The sequence below is a fragment of the Biomphalaria glabrata genome, chromosome 2 (assembly GCF_947242115.1).
Source record: "Biomphalaria glabrata chromosome 2, xgBioGlab47.1, whole genome shotgun sequence".
NCBI lineage: Eukaryota > Metazoa > Mollusca > Gastropoda > Planorbidae > Biomphalaria > Biomphalaria glabrata.
The window spans coordinates 46,287,651-46,308,334 of record NC_074712.1 but is presented as its reverse complement, the minus strand read 5'-3'; the positions used below and the strand labels follow the sequence as shown (position 1 = coordinate 46,308,334).

General features: G+C 39.1%; 1 protein-coding gene across 1 annotated transcript; it reads right to left on the bottom strand.

Annotated features, from left to right (window-relative positions):
* Window positions 1–1,060: 1,060 nt before the first annotated feature.
* On the bottom strand, window positions 1,061–20,161 carry LOC106054715 (tubulin polymerization-promoting protein family member 2-like). Its single transcript, XM_056020862.1, has 4 exons — window positions 19,895–20,161; window positions 5,211–5,419; window positions 4,020–4,194; window positions 1,061–3,515 (listed from the first exon to the last, which is right to left on the bottom strand). The coding sequence occupies exons 2-4, from the start codon at window positions 5,411–5,413 to the stop codon at window positions 3,315–3,317; spliced, it is 579 nt and encodes a 192-aa protein (XP_055876837.1). The 5' UTR covers window positions 5,414–5,419; window positions 19,895–20,161; the 3' UTR covers window positions 1,061–3,314.
* Window positions 20,162–20,684: the final 523 nt, after the last annotated feature.

Sequence of the window (20,684 nt, the reverse complement as noted above, 5' to 3'; positions counted from 1 at the left end):
TCACCATTCGGTCATTTCATTAAAAAAAATTAGGCCTACCTTAGACAAAACGTTACCTTTTCAATTAAATTACCTTTATGCTGGTGTTCTTTTTTCCTCATATAATTATCATATAGGTTATGTATTCTATATGTAGGCCTATATAGATCTATATCATCATTTACTTATCTGGAATTGTAAAAGATTTTATCTTACACAGGGAGTAATAAAACTGTATGACCTATTCTGTAGGTGGCAAAGCTGAATACGTTTTAAAGCGAACAAAAAATCTGGTTTTAATCCTATAAGGCAATGGGTTCAATGAGGACACAGTAAAGTGGAGTAGGTGGGAAATTAGCCTAATGCTCGTAAACAAAAGTCACGAAGGTTCAGCCCATTGTTATTGGATTGGTGTCAGTCGTTACAAAAATCTAGGTAACAATACATCATGTTTGTTTTACATATTTCAGATGATCCTTCAGATTGACCGTACATCCTAAACGGGCAGGGTTTGAAAACATCGAGAGAATCGATCGGTATAGTCCAGAGCGCCTCCACATGCCAGTGAAAGACACATTCTGACAACAAATTAATACATACAGGGACAAGTTCAGTATGCAAATTAAAACATAATATATGTAGATAGTGACTAGTTAAGTTATGGCCTCCATAAGTCGCGAAGCCACTATGGATCATCCCTGGGCATTAGCTGTGCTCAGAACGATGTCGCAGCTGGTGTATCCAAAGGTGCGACAAGTGCCGATACAGTTTGGTGTCAACGGCGTCGTAGACTCTGCCTGGGTGTAGCACTGATTGCTGAAAACTGCCTAAGGGCTGCCGGTTCCTGATTTTTACTAAGGGTTGACTCCCGAAGCCTTTCCCATGATTGGATATAGCTGCAAGGCAGCAGTGGATTAAATTCAGAGTTTTCCTTCTCCTAGGTGGGTAGCCAGCCATGGCAAACGAGTTCTCCTGCCCAAAGCTTACTGATTAAGTGCACAAATTAATACAGACAGTGACAAGTTAAGTACACAGATTTAAAACAAAAACACAAAGTCTATACAGTTGACACAAAAGTGCATCGCATTCAGAATTATTTTTATTTTTAAATACAAAAACGTGTATAAAAGATTTCTAAATTGAGTTTACTAAATATTTCGCCGATTTCAGGTTAGGCTCTAATTCTATTTGTTTCTATTAATCAAACTAGAATGGCGTCCATAATATCTCAAAGAGAATTCACCCCTACCTGCCAGTATTTCGCGTTTTGTGTTGAAGGATGTATGCTTGACTGGTGTTTACAAATTGTGTTCATTAAGCTAAAATTAGACAACGATCGATACAAGAGTAGTCTCAATGCTTATTGAAGTGTACATACTGAAGTGTAAATATTGAAGTGTACATTAAAGTGTACATATTGTTGTCTCCAACAGACACACAGGCTAAGAGAAATGTACACTGATGACCTAGCTGGCTCAGTCTTAAAGCTATTCACACATTTAGAAATATATCAAAGAGGCGACATTTATTAAAATAAATAAAACAATATTACATTGATACTTGACAAATAGTATGAATTTGGTGTCGCAAAATGCCCCATCAATCTCAAAAATGTCAATTATGAATAAGCTACATTATGTTTTCCTATTAATGATTAAATAAAAATGTAATTATTCTTTGTAGAACTAGTCCCTAGATCTATGTGGAAGAAATACTACAACAACCCTGCTCTGTAAGTAGGCTTAAAGTTGAAGGTATAGTCTAGAACAGATACACTATGCTTGGGTGTTCAGCTGATGGTGAAAAGAAGAGGGATCATTCTTTTCTTTTTTTAGAACCGCTGACGTATCGGCCAGTGACAGATGTTTCATATGCGATATTAATTTAATTGTTTTTTGAGTCATCTCCTAAAAAAAAAAATTCAAGACATTGTGACAGAAAAAAAACAACTTAGAAATGATAAGGAAATAGATATATAATAATTTTGTAGATAATTATATCAATGAACTGTTATGAAGTGGCACATCTGAGTTGGTTGCCCAACAGACTTAAAATAATAAAGAAGTAATGCGACCCATCACAATTTGCAGTATATTGTGATCTCATAGTAATATCTTGAAGCCTGGTTCAGCAAATATGGTTTAAACACTTTTAATTGACAAGCCAAATTATCTTTCTACATACTCAGAGAAAAAAAAAGTAAAAAAATAATCATAATAATAAATAAGAACTTGTCAACCGTAACAGTTTCCGTCCGATGTAAACAGACAAAATGTCAAAGAATAAAATAAAAAGCGAGGGAATGAAGATCTATATCAAACGAGGTTTATATGGATTGTAGTGTGTGTACACAACTTCTTAGTTCTCTACAAATAATTTAATTGTTAAGACGATCTGATCTAGAAACGAATTCCTTTAGACAAATGTAACCCTTATAAAATATATTATCACTGGGGAAATATCAGAAATGTCTGCCTCATGGTATCCATGAAGGTATTGAATGCCATATTTACACGCCTTTAATTACATTGAAACTCAGCTTTGCGGGCTAATATGTCTAGGCCTAGCCATTATAGCTATACAAAAAATTGTTTGCATTGTTGGAAAGATGAACTTTACATATGTGTGTGCTTTTCTTAGCGTCGATGTACACATGAGAGAAACTCTACGGAAGACATAAGTAAATCTTTGGTTTAAAAAAAGAAAAGCTGCCCTGGACTAAGAAACAAAATTAAAATAAAATATCAATATGGGGGCTATTATGTACATTGTGGTGTTAATAAAGGGTGTCGAATCAACTAGAATATAATATAATGAATATAATGTGCAGAATATAAATGTGTACACGAACTAGCAGAAGAGGAACACCAAGTAACATTGACACGATCAAACTACACAATCCAATGTGTTTAGGTCCCAGTGGAGGAATATGTAAATGAAGTCTGGAATGAGGTTTGGTGACGTCATTGCACGTGAATATGAGATCATTATAAGCTTATCGAATTTTCAAAAGTACTTTTTAAAAGTATGCTTAGTGTTAGAAGTAGGCTGCAGCATTTGGTAGACACTTTGAAACTAGAACAAATATACATTTAAACAAAAATAATGAGACATATTTTTAAAAAATCACATTCACTGGATGATATTTAAAAAAATGAAATGGCCTAGTACACTTACACATGGAGTTTATATCTACAAATAATGAACACAATGTTCAGAGTTAGGCCTATATTCCCTGCGTCAGTTTGATATTGCTCCATATAGTTGTTTATGTTATAGCTGTAATTGTTTGCTGCTTCTAAGGCGGTTCGTTAGATGTTTTTCTATTTTATACATCACTTGCTGGGGCTGGCACCCTGCTGATCATCGCTTGACCCTTGACCTTTGTAGCCTGTGACGTAACCGGAATCGTCAACAAGATTTTTTCTTCCAGCGATTCCCTTTCCTTTTCCCGAATCATCGAATCGTTCTTTGTGAGTTCCTGTATAAGCCTTGGTATCTGTCAACCTCGCAGTAACTGCATCGACTTTGACCTCCTAGGGAAGGAACACAAATATTTTTATTTTAGCTACAGTCTGATGATAAGAGAGACACGTATAACTGATGTTAGTAAACAAATGTATATCCCACAAACGGCTTCAATGATTTTCCTAAACATTTGACAGTTGATATATATCGTTGGGAAATGAATGACCAGTTTAATAAATTAATGTTCAGGAACAGTTTGGGCCTCGTCTTGTAGGTCAGGGCCAAAGGCCAATCATTATATAATTATAAAGTGTAGTAGACCTATTAATTCGCGTAACCAGGATTCTATCGGGGGGGGGGGGAGAAGGGTTTTAAAAAAAATCTAGCTTTCAATAGTTATTAAGAGAAAAATAATTAAGTTCCATAAAGGATATTGTCTTTGAAAATATATATCTATATATAAAATGTAAATATTTCGACAAAAGTTTCAAATCCATATATTTTAAAATATGACGCAAAAAGAAAGTGATGGATCTAAGTACACTCACATGATGTTGTATTGAGTTACCTACCTTAGGTTTAGCGTCCGCTTTGGTTGCTATTTTCTCTTTCAGTTCTGCTGCCAAAGCCAGGACCTCGCTATCAGTTAAATCTGGTCGCTTTGCCAACTTCTTTTTGTTCTGAATGACAGTGGCTGCCAGCTCAACGAGAAAGTCTCCAAGAAATACATCCAAATGGAGTTTTTTGCTGAGAACAATCATAGATGATAGTTGTGCTATACTGTTGTATTATACATTCCATACATAAGTAAATATGTAAATACACATAAGTGAAATAATATACAGCAACAGTGTCAACAATTCACAACTTTAGTACTGTTATAGGCCTACTAAAGACTCAGAAATCTATGAAAACTTGTAGACATTGTTATTTTCTCATCGAAACAGGAGACAAAGGATACGATGATATAACCTTTCTGATATAACCTTTCTCATCCCATATGCTAGGACAAATTTGTACAAATACTCCTTCTTCCCTAGTGCTATTAGAGCCAGCCAGGAAAACCTGTGACTTGGCAAAATTTAAGTCATTGGTTAATATGCATGACTGAATGCATGAAGCGTAGGACGTAATCATCTCCTTTTTTGAAGTAACGTCTGTATTATATAAGATAAGATAAGATAAAACCTTTCTGTGGCTAACGGTCAATGAAATTGTTAATTTAAAAGTTAGTCTTAAATCTCCAGTAAACTTTTTTTTTATTGTTCAAAGTGCATTCCTATGGTGACTCTCTAGCGATGATGGTGTAAAAGGCACAGTCCAAACGAGACCCTTTGGTTTTAGAAGGCCTCAACACTGACCTGCAACGTCACAACCTGTGGACAGTTCAGACCAATAGCTAGTTGCCTTGTCGCAAAGACCTTGGGCTCCACTGCCCACAGGGTATGACGTTGCATAACTACCTCAACGCCCCCCACTCCCACCCCTAGCTTTGTAGTTTGGTGCATGTAAATTGTCCGACGTCACTGAGACCTCAACTTTAGGTGTATCCTGTCCTTATTTACCTGTGTAACGTGCAGGTGCTAGTTAAACTATATTTAAATAGTCGACAGCTTGCCCCTGCCCGTAGATTCAATGTTAAAGGTCGATACGTGAAGCAGCCTCAGTGACTATCAAAACAGTTGATCTAATGGTAGAAAGGTCTAACAAACACACACTCACTCAAAGACAAACAAACACAAAGGGGAAATATTCCTACATACGTTTTTTTATCACAATATTTTGGGAAGACTTGAGCTTCTGAAGCCTTGGCCACTGGGTCACCACACGTTTCTTTCAGCATCTTGTTCATGCCTTTATCTTTGATTTCCTTTTTGGCAGCCTCCGTTAAATTCTGGCCAACTGACGAGACTTCAACGTAGTATTTGAAGGCTTGTGCCAACTTTCCATTTAAATCATCCGCCATAGTTTCCTTTTAAAACAAATATATATTTTTTTAAATTGTAATAACTACGAAGTTGTTATCTCATTTTGATTGGTTTTCAAATATGGACAGTCAATGACCTTTTTATGACTCTTAACGTTTTTAAGCCATTTAAATGGCGATATTTCAATAATCTAGAACACATTTTTTAATCCTAAACAGTTGAATGTTTGTTGTTGAAACCATGGATCTAAACTCATACAGTGTGGCGTAGCAATCGTGGCGCTATGAGCTCATATACAATGAAATAAGGGTGTAGAGGTAGACCTACAACTTGAGTTCGGGCGTGGAGACGAAAAGCTCCAGAAAGATCTGAATGGAAGGATGTGTTGAAGCAGGCCAGAGACCTCCATGGACTATCGCGCCACTGAAATGGTTAGAAGCAATATTGGAAAACAAAATTTCAACACAATGAAAAACTTTGTGACTAAAACGTCTGCTTTCTTGATTTGTTTTATGTAGTTGTTAAAAATGTTCAATGGCATCTGCACTATGCGTTGTAGCTGCATTAAATGCACTTCTCTCTCTCTCACACACACACACCAGCTTAGACAAGTAGCTAACTTCATCTGGCACAGGAGACACTTGACAGCAGTCGAGCTGTATCAGTTGAAGAGCTCTCTCAAAAACTGCCACATCAACCAGTGAAACCCTAAAACCTACAAAAGAAATGAACAACGCAAGAAGAACTAATCTTCAGCTGGTTTCAGCTGCAACAAAACTGGCATAAGGTGAAGGTCACAACAGAGTCTTCATTTGAGATGAACTTCAATGTTGCAAACACAGACCTACAATGATCAGATTACAGACCTATATATATATATATATATATATATTATAGTATCAAATGACGCCTCACTTTCAAAGGAAGTTGATAACTGTCTGGCCAGGGCCAGAAGCGCTTTTGGACGCCTTCAGGCGAGAGTTTGGCGGAATAAATTGCTCCGCCTGCCTACAAAAATCAATGTCTACCAGACGGTGGTTCTCTTAACCCTTCTGTATGGCTTTGAGACATGGGTATGCCGGTATGGACAGTATAGAGGGACTTCTTATGGTCCGACAGTTACGCTGGGTAGGGCACGTATCCTGTATGGGAGACGAACGTATGCAAAGGCAGTATTTTTTGGTGAGCTAAAAGGTGGTATCGACGTAACAGAGGCGCCCCACGGAGACGCTTCAAATACTAGCTTAGGCGTCAACTTGCCTTATATATATATATATATATATATGTACGTAACTCTGTTTCAAGCTGTAAGAAAAGTCGGCCCGAATTTATAGATTTTTATTAGAACTATACAGAACTGAGAACTATATATTCACGCAAATATATGAAATAAAGCCATTTCCTGTTAGTATCCGATGAGCTAATGTTTCGAAATTCCTAGATCGAAATAATTAAGTCTTTTGAATGTAATCACCTTATGTACAACAAAAACAAATTGAGCTGTAAACGAAAGAGCTTGGAAGTGCCAACATGTCAAATATAAAAATACAAATTCGAAGAAAAAAAAAACACACAGCTTATCAGCACTTCAAAAAAAAAAAAAGCTAGCTATTTATAATTTTCCCACCATATATGAAAATCTCTAATACCAAAATGTAAAATTATGCAATCTTTCAGACTCGAGAAACGTGTGCCCTAGTTTCATCATCATTACCGCTCTCTCTCTCTCTCTCACACATACACACACTGACTGTCTCTCACACACACACTGAGTGTCTCTCACACACACACTGACTGTCTCTCACACACACACTGACTGTCTCTCACACACACATACAGGCACAGACTGTCTCTCACTGTATGTCTGGACGGTTGTCTGGTCGTGTGGCTGGGACAATTAGTCCATACTACAGACATTAATTTGGCTCGATCTTTTTTTTTTCCCGTTATCATGGTGATGTTCTAATATAGGTTTACTAAATGTCCCCGTTATCATCGGTGATGTTCTATAGGTTTACTAAATGTCCCCGTTATCATGGTGATGTTCTATAGGTTTACTAAATGTCCCCGCCACATCGGTGATGTTCTATAGGTTTACTAAATGTCCCCGTTATCATGGTGATGTTCTATAGGTTTACTAAATGTCCCCGTTATCATGGTGATGTTCTATAGGTTTACTAAATGTCCCCGCCACATCGGTGATGTTCTATAGGTTTACTAAATGTCCCCGTTATCATGGTGATGTTCTATAGGTTTACTAAATGTCCCCGTTATCATGGTGATGTTCTATAGATTTACTAAATGTCCCCGTTATCATGGTGATGTTCTATAGATTTACTAAATGTCCCCGCCACATCGGTGATGTTCTATAGGTTTACTAACTGTCCCCGCCACATCGGTGATGTTCTATAGGTTTACTAACTGTCCCCGCCACATCGGTGATGTTCTATAGGTTTACTAACTGTCCCCGCCACATCGGTGATGTTCTAATATAGGTTTACTAAATGTCCCCGTTATCATGGTGATGTTCTATAGATTTACTAAATGTCCCCGTTATCATGGTGATGTTCTATAGATTTACTAAATGTCCCCGCCACATCGGTGATGTTCTATAGGTTTACTAACTGTCCCCGCCACATCGGTGATGTTCTAATATAGGTTTACTAAATGTCCCCGTTATCATGGTGATGTTCTATAGATTTACTAAATGTCCCCGCCACATCGGTGATGTTCTATAGGTTTACTAACTGTCCCCGCCACATCGGTGATGTTCTATAGGTTTACTAACTGTCCCCGCCACATCGGTGATGTTCTATAGGTTTACTAACTGTCCCCGCCACATCGGTGATGTTCTATAGGTTTACTAACTGTCCCCGCCACATCGGTGATGTTCTATAGGTTTACTAACTGTCCCCGCCACATCGGTGATGTTCTATAGGTTTACTAAATGTCCCCGTTATCATCGGTGATGTTCTATAGGTTTACTAAATGTCCCCGTTATCATCGGTGATGTTCTATAGGTTTACTAAATGTCCCCGTTATCATCGGTGATGTTCTATAGGTTTACTAAATGTCCCCGTTATCATCGGTGATGTTCTATAGGTTTACTAAATGTCCCCGTTATCATCGGTGATGTTCTATAGGTTTACTAAATGTCCCCGTTATCATCGGTGATGTTCTATAGGTTTACTAAATGTCCCCGTTATCATCGGTGATGTTCTATAGGTTTACTAAATGTCCCCGTTATCATCGGTGATGTTCTATAGGTTTACTAAATGTCCCCGTTATCATCGGTGATGTTCTATAGGTTTACTAAATGTCCCCGTTATCATCGGTGATGTTCTATAGGTTTACTAAATGTCCCCGTTATCATCGGTGATGTTCTATAGGTTTACTAACTGTCCCCGCCACATCGGTGATGTTCTATAGGTTTACTAAATGTCCCCGTTATCATCGGTGATGTTCTATAGGTTTACTAAATGTCCCCGTTATCATCGGTGATGTTCTATAGGTTTACTAAATGTCCCCGTTATCATCGGTGATGTTCTATAGGTTTACTAAATGTCCCCGTTATCATCGGTGATGTTCTATAGGTTTACTAACTGTCCAGGCCACATCGGTGATGTTCTATAGGTTTACTAAATGTCCCCGTTATCATCGGTGATGTTCTATAGGTTTACTAAATGTCCCCGTTATCATCGGTGATGTTCTATAGGTTTACTAAATGTCCCCGTTATCATCGGTGATGTTCTATAGGTTTACTAAATGTCCCCGTTATCATCGGTGATGTTCTATAGGTTTACTAAATGTCCCCGTTATCATCGGTGATGTTCTATAGGTTTACTAAATGTCCCCGTTATCATCGGTGATGTTCTATAGGTTTACTAAATGTCCCCGTTATCATCGGTGATGTTCTATAGGTTTACTAAATGTCCCCGTTATCATCGGTGATGTTCTATAGGTTTACTAAATGTCCCCGTTATCATCGGTGATGTTCTATAGGTTTACTAAATGTCCCCGTTATCATCGGTGATGTTCTATAGGTTAACTAAATGTCCCCGTTATCATCGGTGATGTTCTATATGTTTACTAAATGTCCCCGTTATCATCGGTGATGTTCTATAGGTTTACTAACTGTCCCCGCCACATCGGTGATGTTCTATAGGTTTACTAAATGTCCCCGTTATCATCGGTGATGTTCTATAGGTTTACTAACTGTCCCCGCCACATCGGTGATGTTCTATAGGTTTACTAAATGTCCCCGTTATAATCGGTGATGTTCTATAGGTTTACTAAATGTCCCCGTTATCATCGGTGATGTTCTATAGGTTTACTAAATGTCCCCGTTATCATCGGTGATGTTCTATAGGTTTACTAACTGTCCCCGCCACATCGGTGATGTTCTATAGGTTTACTAAATGTCCCCGTTATCATCGGTGATGTTCTATAGGTTTACTAAATGTCCACGTTATCATCGGTGATGTTCTATAGGTTTACTAAATGTCCCCGTTATCATCGGTGATGTTCTATAGGTTTACTAAATGTCCCCGTTATCATCGGTGATGTTCTATAGGTTTACTAAATGTCCCCGTTATCATCGGTGATGTTCTATAGGTTTACTAAATGTCCCCGTTATCATCGGTGATGTTCTATAGGTTTACTAAATGTCCCCGTTATCATCGGTGATGTTCTATAGGTTTACTAAATGTCCCCGTTATCATCGGTGATGTTCTATAGGTTTACTAAATGTCCCCGTTATCATCGGTGATGTTCTATAGGTTTACTAAATGTCCCCGTTATCATCGGTGATGTTCTATAGGTTTACTAAATGTCCCCGTTATCATCGGTGATGTTCTATAGGTTTACTAAATGTCCCCGTTATCATCGGTGATGTTCTATAGGTTTACTAAATGTCCCCGTTATCATCGGTGATGTTCTATAGGTTTACTAAATGTCCCCGTTATCATCGGTGATGTTCTATAGGTTTACTAAATGTCCCCGTTATCATCGGTGATGTTCTATAGGTTTACTAAATGTCCCCGTTATCATCGGTGATGTTCTATAGGTTTACTAAATGTCCCCGTTATCATCGGTGATGTTCTATAGGTTTACTAAATGTCCCCGTTATCATCGGTGATCTTCTTTAATTTTTTCTAAATGTCCCCGTTATCATCGGTGATGTTCTATAGGTTTACTAAATGTCCCCGTTATCATCGGTGATGTTCTATAGGTTTACTAAATGTCCCCGTTATCATCGGTGATGTTCTATAGGTTTACTAAATGTCCCCGTTATCATCGGTGATGTTCTATAGGTTTACTAAATGTCCCCGTTATCATCGGTGATGTTCTATAGGTTTACTAAATGTCCCCGTTATCATCGGTGATGTTCTATAGGTTTACTAAATGTCCCCGTTATCATCGGTGATTTTCTATAGGTTTACTAAATGTCCCCGTTATCATCGGTGATTTTCTATAGGTTTACTAAATGTCCCCGTTATCATCGGTGATGTTCTATAGGTTTACTAAATGTCCCCGTTATCATCGGTGATGTTCTATAGGTTTACTAAATGTCCCCGTTATCATCGGTGATGTTCTATAGGTTTACTAAATGTCCCCGTTATCATCGGTGATGTTCTATAGGTTTACTAACTGTCCCCGCCACATCGGTGATGTTCTATAGGTTTACTAAATGTCCCCGTTATCATCGGTGATGTTCTATAGGTTTACTAACTGTCCCCGCCACATCGGTGATGTTCTATAGGTTTACTAAATGTCCCCGTTATCATCGGTGATGTTCTATAGGTTTACTAACTGTCCCCGCCACATCGGTGATGTTCTATAGGTTTACTAAATGTCCCCGTTATCATCGGTGATGTTCTATAGGTTTACTAAATGTCCCCGTTATCATCGGTGATGTTCTATAGGTTTACTAAATGTCCCCGTTATCATCGGTGATGTTCTATAGGTTTACTAAATGTCCCCGTTATCATCGGTGATGTTCTATAGGTTTACTAAATGTCCCCGTTATCATCGGTGATGTTCTATAGGTTTACTAAATGCCCCCGCCACATTGGTGATGTTCTATAGATTTACTAAATGTCCCCGCCACATTGGTGATGTTCTATAGATTTACTAAATGTCCCCGCCACATTGGTGATGTTCTATAGATTTACTAAATGTCCCCGCCACATTGGTGATGTTCTATAGATTTACTAAATGTCCCCGCCACATTGGTGATGTTCTATAGATTTACTAAATGCCCCCGCCACATCGGTGATGTTCTATAGATTTACTAAATGCCCCCGCCACATTGGTGATGTTCTATAGATTTACTAAATGCCCCCGTTATCATCGGTGATGTTCTATAGATTTACTAAATGTCCCCGCCACATTGGTGATGTTCTATAGATTTACTAAATGTCCCCGCCACATTGGTGATGTTCTATAGATTTACTAAATGCCCCCGCCACATTGGTGATGTTCTATAGATTTACTAAATGTCCCCGCCACATTGGTGATGTTCTATAGATTTACTAAATGTCCCCGCCTCATTGGTGATGTTCTATAGATTTACTAAATGTCCCCGCCACATTGGTGATGTTCTATAGATTTACTAAATGTCCCCGCCACATTGGTGATGTTCTATAGATTTACTAAATGCCCCCGCCACATCGGTGATGTTCTATAGATTTACTAAATGCCCCCGCCACATTGGTGATGTTCTATAGATTTACTAAATGCCCCCGTTATCATCGGTGATGTTCTATAGATTTACTAAATGTCCCCGCCACATTGGTGATGTTCTATAGATTTACTAAATGTCCCCGCCACATTGGTGATGTTCTATAGATTTACTAAATGCCCCCGCCACATTGGTGATGTTCTATAGATTTACTAAATGCCCCCGCCACATCGGTGATGTTCTATAGATTTACTAAATGTCCCCGCCACATTGGTGATGTTCTATAGATTTACTAAATGTCCCCGCCACATTGGTGATGTTCTATAGATTTACTAAATGCCCCAGCCACATCGGTGATGTTCTATAGATTTACTAAATGTCCCCGCCACATTGGTGATGTTCTATAGATTTACTAAATGTCCCCGCCACATTGGTGATGTTCTATAGATTTACTAAATGCCCCCGCCACATCGGTGATGTTCTATAGATTTACTAAATGTCCCCGCCACATCGGTGATGTTCTATAGATTTACTAAATGTCCCCGCCACATCGGTGATGTTCTATAGATTTACTAAATGTCCCCGCCACATTGGTGATGTTCTATAGATTTACTAAATGCCCCCGCCACATCGGTGATGTTCTATAGATTTACTAAATGTCCCCGCCACATCGGTGATGTTCTATAGATTTACTAAATGTCCCCGCCACATCGGTGATGTTCTATAGATTTACTAAATGTCCCCGCCACATTGGTGATGTTCTATAGATTTACTAAATGCCCCCGCCACATTGGTGATGTTCTATAGATTTACTAAATGTCCCCGCCACATTGGTGATGTTCTATAGATTTACTAAATGCCCCCGCCACATTGGTGATGTTCTATAGATTTACTAAATGTCCCCGCCACATCGGTGATGTTCTATAGATTTACTAAATGCCCCCGCCACATCGGTGATGTTCTATAGATTTACTAAATGTCCCCGTTATCATTGGTGATGTTCTATAGATTTACTAAATGTCCCCGCCACATTGGTGATGTTCTATAGATTTACTAAATGCCCCCGCCACATCGGTGATGTTCTATAGATTTACTAAATGTCCCCGCCACATTGGTGATGTTCTATAGATTTACTAAATGCCCCCGCCACATTGGTGATGTTCTATAGATTTACTAAATGCCCCCGCCACATCGGTGATGTTCTATAGATTTACTAAATGTCCCCGCCACATTGGTGATGTTCTATAGATTTACTAAATGCCCCTGTTATCATCGGTGATGTTCTATAGATTTACTAAATGTCCCCGCCACATCGGTGATGTTCTATAGATTTACTAAATGCCCCCGTTATCATCGGTGATGTTCTATAGATTTACTAAATGTCCCCGCCACATTGGTGATGTTCTATAGATTTACTAAATGCCCCCGCCACATTGGTGATGTTCTATAGATTTACTAAATGTCCCCGCCACATTGGTGATGTTCTATAGATTTACTAAATGCCCCCGCCACAATGGTGATGTTCTATAGATTTACTAAATGTCCCCGCCACATCGGTGATGTTCTATAGATTTACTAAATGTCCCCGCCACATCGGTGATGTTCTATAGATTTACTAAATGTCCCCGCCACATCGGTGATGTTCTATAGATTTACTAAATGTCCCCGCCACATCGGTGATGTTCTATAGATTTACTAAATGACCCCGCCAATACACCCTACACTTACCCTAACCCTGCTCTCCACGTTCATAAACCCTGCCTCTCTATAAAGCCGTCATAAAGTAGTCTGTTTATATTTGTTTTTACTAGTCGCCCGTCATTGTCCATAAGTCAAAACTTTCCTTTTCTAGGAAACAAATAACTAGTTCCTAATCGTGCCCTAACATTTTGGTCTAGCACGTAATCATTTTAATTTCTGAAGAAATTTCTGAAACCTTACAAGTCAAAGTCCAATCGTATTTGTCTCTGTCTCAATCCATCTCCTCTATCTTTCTCTTTTTCTGTCTCTCTGTCTTCTGTGACTCTTGGTGAAGTGCTTACTTGATCAACAGTGAGACACATCAAGGGAACTAACAGGATTCAGCCGATAGACTAAAAACACAAATGTCTATCACCTTCATTATTTCTCTCCAAGATGAACTAAAAACATTCAATGCTATTTTAATTTTTTTTAAAGTCATCCGTTACAACATCTTTCTAGCTATTTTGATAAAAATGGCTACTCTACAGGGAGCTAACCACCAAACCGTTATAATTAAAGTCGTTTTGGTTTTCTTTTTTTTTTCCCTCATAGACCGTTTAATCCAATAATAAAAATGCGTGCATCCTTTATCTGTTCTCTCTCTCTCTGTTGTCTCCAAACTTTGGTCCCAACCATGAATCCAACTCTGTTGTATCTCACGTGTTTACTTTATAGACATTTGAAGCATCGATCTCAGCCAAAGTAGGTCACACGGCGTCAAACTGTGCTAGCTTTACAGGCAATATCACTACAGATGCCAGGGTTAACTGGCATATAGACAATAATAACAAAGTTGAACACACACAGGCAAACAATCACCAAGTTAAACATACACAAATAATAACCAAGTTAAACACACACTCAGACACACACAAAAAGTTAAACACAGTTAGTAAAAAGTTATCTATAGGGCAGATATATCGTAAAGGTCATCTGTTTCTATAGGCAACGGTTAACGAGTGTATCGTGTGCCCAGCACAACGACCAATAGCCTTTTTTTTTAAATTTCATTTCAGGTACCCAGTTATTATACCGTACTCTAAATCTCGAATTTCAAAATCCCACCGTGACTCAAACTCGAGGCCCATCGGTTTCAGAAGCAAAGCGCTTTACCACTCAGCCACAAGCTTCTAAACACAGAAACACGGACACACAAACAATAACCAAGTTGAGCACACAAATACACAAACGAGTAGATTGTGAGTGTGTGTGTGTTTCGCTCCCCCCCCCCCCAAAAAAAAAGTGGGTGTGGTGGATAGGCTAGAGGGTGACACATTTAGAGCCATTCAATAAACCGTTTTGCAATGAAGTTCCTAAGTGAAAGTCTCGATAACTCAAGTATTTATATATGTATATATGTATGTATGTATGTATGTATATATGTATGTATGTATGTATGTATGTATGTATGTATGTATGTATGTATGTATGTATGTATGTATGTATGTGTGTATGTATGTGTATGTGTAAGTCAATAGGGAAACTTTGCAGACGTGAGCTATCATAACATCATCACTGATTGGAAGTTGTATTTCATTTGGAAATGTTTTGAATTGAATTTTGCTATTTTCCTTTACGAAATGACACCATCAGAGGTCAAGTTGAGGTTGAAACTTCGTTGTGACATGTACAGAACTCGAATGTCTCTCCAACAGCCAAACCTCGGACATGTACAGAACTCGAATGTCTCTCCAACAGCCAAACCTCGGACATGTACAGAACTCGAATGTCTCTCCAACAGCCAAACCTTGGACATGTACAGAACTCGAATGTCTCTCCAATAGCCAAACCTTGGACATGTACAGAACTCGAATGTCTCTCCAACAGCCAAACCTCGGACATGTACAGAACTCGAATGTCTCTCCAACAGCCAAACCTCGGACATGTACAGAACTCGAATGTCTCTCCAATAGCCAAACCTTGGACATGTACAGAACTCGAATGTCTCTCCAACAGCCAAACCTTGGACATGTACAGAACTCGAATGTCTCTCCAACAGCCAAACCTTGGACATGTACAGAACTCGAATGTCTCTCCAATAGCCAAACTTCGGACATGTACAGAACTCGAATGTCTCTCCAACAGCCAAACCTTGGACATGTACAGAACTCGAATGTCTCTCCAACAGCCAAACCTCGGACATGTACAGAACTCGAATGTCTCTCCAACAGCCAAACCTTGGACATGTACAGAACTCGAATGTCTCTCCAATAGCCAAACTTCGGACATGTACAGAACTCGAATGTCTCTCCAACAGCCAAACCTCGGACATGTACATAACTCGAATGTCTCTCCAACAGCCAAACCTCGGACATGTACAGAACTCGAATGTCTCTCCAACAGCCAAACCTCGGACATGTACAGAACTCGAATGTCTCTCCAACAGCCAAACCTCGGACATGTACAGAACTCGAATGTCTCTCCAATAGCCAAACCTCGGACATGTACAGAACTCGAATGTCTCTCCAACAGCCAAACCTTGGACATGTACAGAACTCGAATGTCTCTCCAATAGCCAAACCTTGGACATGTACAGAACTCGAATGTCTCTCCAACAGCCAAACCTTGGACATGTACAGAACTCGAATGTCTCTCCAATAGCCAAACCTCGGACATGTACAGAACTCGAATGTCTCTCCAACAGCCAAACCTCGGACATGTACAGAACTCGAATGTCTCTCCAACAGCCAAACCTCGGACATGTACAGAACTCGAATGTCTCTCCAACAGCCAAACCTTGGACATGTACAGAACTCGAATGTCTCTCCAACAGCCAAACCTTGGACATGTACAGAACTCGAATGTCTCTCCAATAGCAATGTAGGTCAAAATGTCTACTTTGAAACAAGAATGACATCATGGCACCAATCTCTCAATCTTGATACACAGATAACGTCTCTTAGGAAGACCACAAAGTACTAGGATATATAAATGTGTTTACTTGTTTTCTTAACAACAGAAAGAGGGCTGAGCAGTCCCCCCCCCCCGCCTTTTCATAATAAATTTCTGTGTAGATTTTAGGGTTGAAGGTATTAAAAAAACAGGGGGGGGGGCGAAGAATGGTTTTCTAACTGAGGGTAATCCTCCTTCTTCCTGGTCTACTTTTGTCCTATAGTTAATACTATGTGTGTACGTTCGTCTTAATATGGATGTGTCTGCAAAAGGTGTCTCTGCGATAGATGTGTCTGCAATAGATGTGTCTTCTATATAGGTGTCTGCAATAGGTGTGTCTGCTATCGATGTGACTGCAATAAGTGACTCTTCTATAGATGTGTCTGCAGTATGTGTATCTGCTATAGATGTGTACTTTTTAAAATTATACTTTGTTTTCTAGTGACATTAGTTTGTTGTACAAATGTATACGAATGTTGTTGTTTTTTGTAACAACATATAGATGATCTCTCTTGTGAAAGGAGTGCGTAAAATAGGATAGTTGTTAGACAGATCAGTAAGGTCCTAACTCTCATCATGTGCCAGTGTGACAGGTTAGCGAAAGTGACGTGTGTTTGGCGCGTTTAATGTCTAGGGGATGATTATTTTTGGAACGGTCACACACCAACCCGTCAGCATATGAATCGGAAGCAGGCACGCAACGAAACAAGCAATGAAAGAAAGATACAAAGTTAAAAATGAAGAATATTTATGAGGGAGGCACCAGGTATTCCTCTAGGAGTAAGAGTGAATGAAATAGTCCAGACTCGATTGCTCCGCTAGAATGAGAAATGAGAAAGTCTGGCTTGATTTAATCTATTTTTTATAAAGGCCTGGGAGAGACGGGCGGAAACAGGAAATGTCCTAGGCTAAGAACTATCTTACACGTGGGTGAATCCGACAAGAGTCGCACCTTGGAGTGTCACGAGGCGTGTTGACCCGAGTAATCTCTTTGATCAAAGAGAGACGTGGGAGAATGGGGGTGGGAGGGGGGAGAAGAAAGATTGGTTTGCATTCCACCCAAGGTGGTGTCAACCGCGACCGTCAGACATCCGGCGGGTAAGACCAAAGAGATTGTGTGTTTATCTTTCCCCGATCTAGGGCAGATAAATACAAGGACGCGACCCAGCTATCTCCAAGGTGCCAGACTGAGTCTAGCCGGGAGAGGAAAAGGTGGGGCGGGTGAAGAAATTGGGGATAGGACGGGGAAATAACTAAAATAAAATAAATAAATAATAATAAAATATAATTAATGCTGTGACAAAATTGAGTGACTCTGACAGTAATCTTTTGACTTGTCACAGCTAGACAGATCAGTAAGGTCCTAACTGGTCCTATCTCTCATCCAGTGCCAGACAGATCAGTAAGGTCCTAACTGGTCCTATCTCTCATCCAGTGCCGTAGTTAGACTTGAAAATGCCCAAAACTATTTCAAATATGGACCAGATGTATATGTCAGTGCTAAATATTTCTTGGGGGGCCATGAGCTGTAGATTGTGTCGCCGCTAGGTAAATCCGGCCCTGTTTCCATCTAGTCAAATGAGTCACCGAAACTAACAAATTAAATGTATTCAATTTAAAGTTTGAACTATAAGAGCTCAAAATTCTTAGATAAATAGTTTTTAAAATGAATGACTTGTCTTGGAGCATTGACATTGATGAGTTCTAAAACAAGACGAAGCCACACCAGAATATGCTTGTAACTGAGATCAGGAACATTAAGATAACACGAAAATATTCATAAAAAATATAAACTCTACAAAATTAGAGATTACAGTAACACTGGCTAAAAAAATCAAATAAACGTTTAAAATGTAAAGGTCGTCTGTTTCTAGGTGGCCCTAGGGTGACATGTGGCCAGCACAACGACCAATTGCTTTATTTTCCCCAACTAATGTCAGGTCTCCATTACAGGGGCGCCCTTGAAATACCGAAATTAAAAATATTAGTCTTCACTATGATTCAAACCCGGGACCCATCGGTTCGGAAGCCAAGCGCTTTACCACTCTGCTACCACCCTTAAATCATCACTTACAAACTTACAAATTAAAAATAATTATAATAATTAAACGTATAAATCACCAAGAAAGATTTTTTTTTAATTATATTCTTTAAGATAAGATGCCATTCCTTATTCCAGAGGTCAGCTTGTTCAAGACCAACTCGATCTATGTTTTTTCAACCTATGTCTATGTCTGCCATTCACCACATGACAAACAGCAAGTGCCAACTGTCACCACTGTGTATCGAAAAAAAATGTATGCAAAGTGTGTGTCCCCGGCACTTGTAACGTGCTACGAAGTGTAGGCTATAAGATCATCTTGAGACAGTCAGAAACCAGAAACTAGGATGTGGTAAAGTAAACAATAAAAAAGCAAGACTGGCCATAGTTGGTTCGCACATAGGTGATACCTGACTTAGCTTGCCAAAGGGAAGGTAAAATTAAAATGGTTCACTTCTGCACGGAAGGAGGAGAACGCTCTTACAACAGTCGTCTCCCTTTTCCCTTCTCATTACCATCCCCCCCCCCCCCCCCCATTTAAAAAAAAAAGGATGTTTACATTTTGAGTGTCACACAGCGCATTGAAAGGGATACAACTCTATGTGCTAACCAGAAGACAGAAGATGTAGACCTCTGCTCTGTAGACTTCCTCGAGATAATAATTGCATTTAAAGAATAAAGGGGACCCATTATATGGAATGTACATGTGATCATTATAAATTATTAGAGACTGCACGCGATATTGTATACCTTTACCACCGATATTTTCAATACAATTGATACCCCGCTTCATGTTGCAATCTAATAATTCCAACCGAACTGGGAGGTGTTTTAAGATAGTTTATCTGAGAAACAAATTCAAAGAATTTTACATCAAATAACCTGCTTTAATATATAGGAGTACAGTCAGTATACAATTCTTCAGATTAACACTAGCCTTGTATGCTTATTTTATAGGCCTTGAGGAATTTAAAAATGAGTGTACATTTTCGACAGTGTACGCGTTTACGGAAAACCCATTGGGAGCTGAGTTTACAACAAAATAAGTGTAATTCCAATATGTATTCATGTATGATCCATGTGAAATTCTATATAGATTTTTATCTCTGCCTAATTGTAGGTACTATTGTGCATACATAATATATCTTAGTCTATACTTACAACTTTATGTACGTTATGTCCCAATGGCAATAGTAAAATGTCCGAACTGCTGGTACAATGATAATATTTATCCAATTAACTTTGAAATTGACCTCCCAGATCTGGATATAGATCTATATATCAACAGAACAAAATGGGCTGCAAGTATCTGTTGAAATTATTTCTTGGTTATCTCCTGCTACCGCCTGCCCGCGTCTCTCCTCTGAAATAAATTAGGCTTGAGTGCTGAGGATAGCGGGCCACAGGATGCGCACAGCTCAATGGGGAAGTGTGCGGCAATTCAAGTTGGGTCAGCTGACGTGATGTTACCATCATGTTGAACAAGAGTGTATGTGTGTGAGTTTGATGTTACCATCATGTTGAACAAGTGTGTGTGACGTCAGGATCATGTTGAACAAGAGTGTGTGTGTGTGAGTTTGATGTTACGATCATGTTGAACAAGTATGTGTGATGTCAGGATCATGTTGAACAAGAGTGTGTATGTGTGTGTGACGTCAGGATCATGTTGAACAAGAGTGTGTGTGTGTGTGTGACGTCAGGATCATGTTGAACAAGTGTGTGTGATGTCAGGATCATGTTGAACAAGTGTGTGTGATGTCAGGATCATGTTGAACAAGAGTGTATGTGTGTGTGATGTCAGGATCATGTTGAACAAGAGTGTATGTGTGTGTGATGTCAGGATCATGTTGAACAAGAGTGTATGTGTGTGTGATGTCAGGATCATGTTGAACAAGAGTGTATGTGTGTGTGATGTCAGGATCATGTTGAACAAGTGTGTGTGATGTCAGGA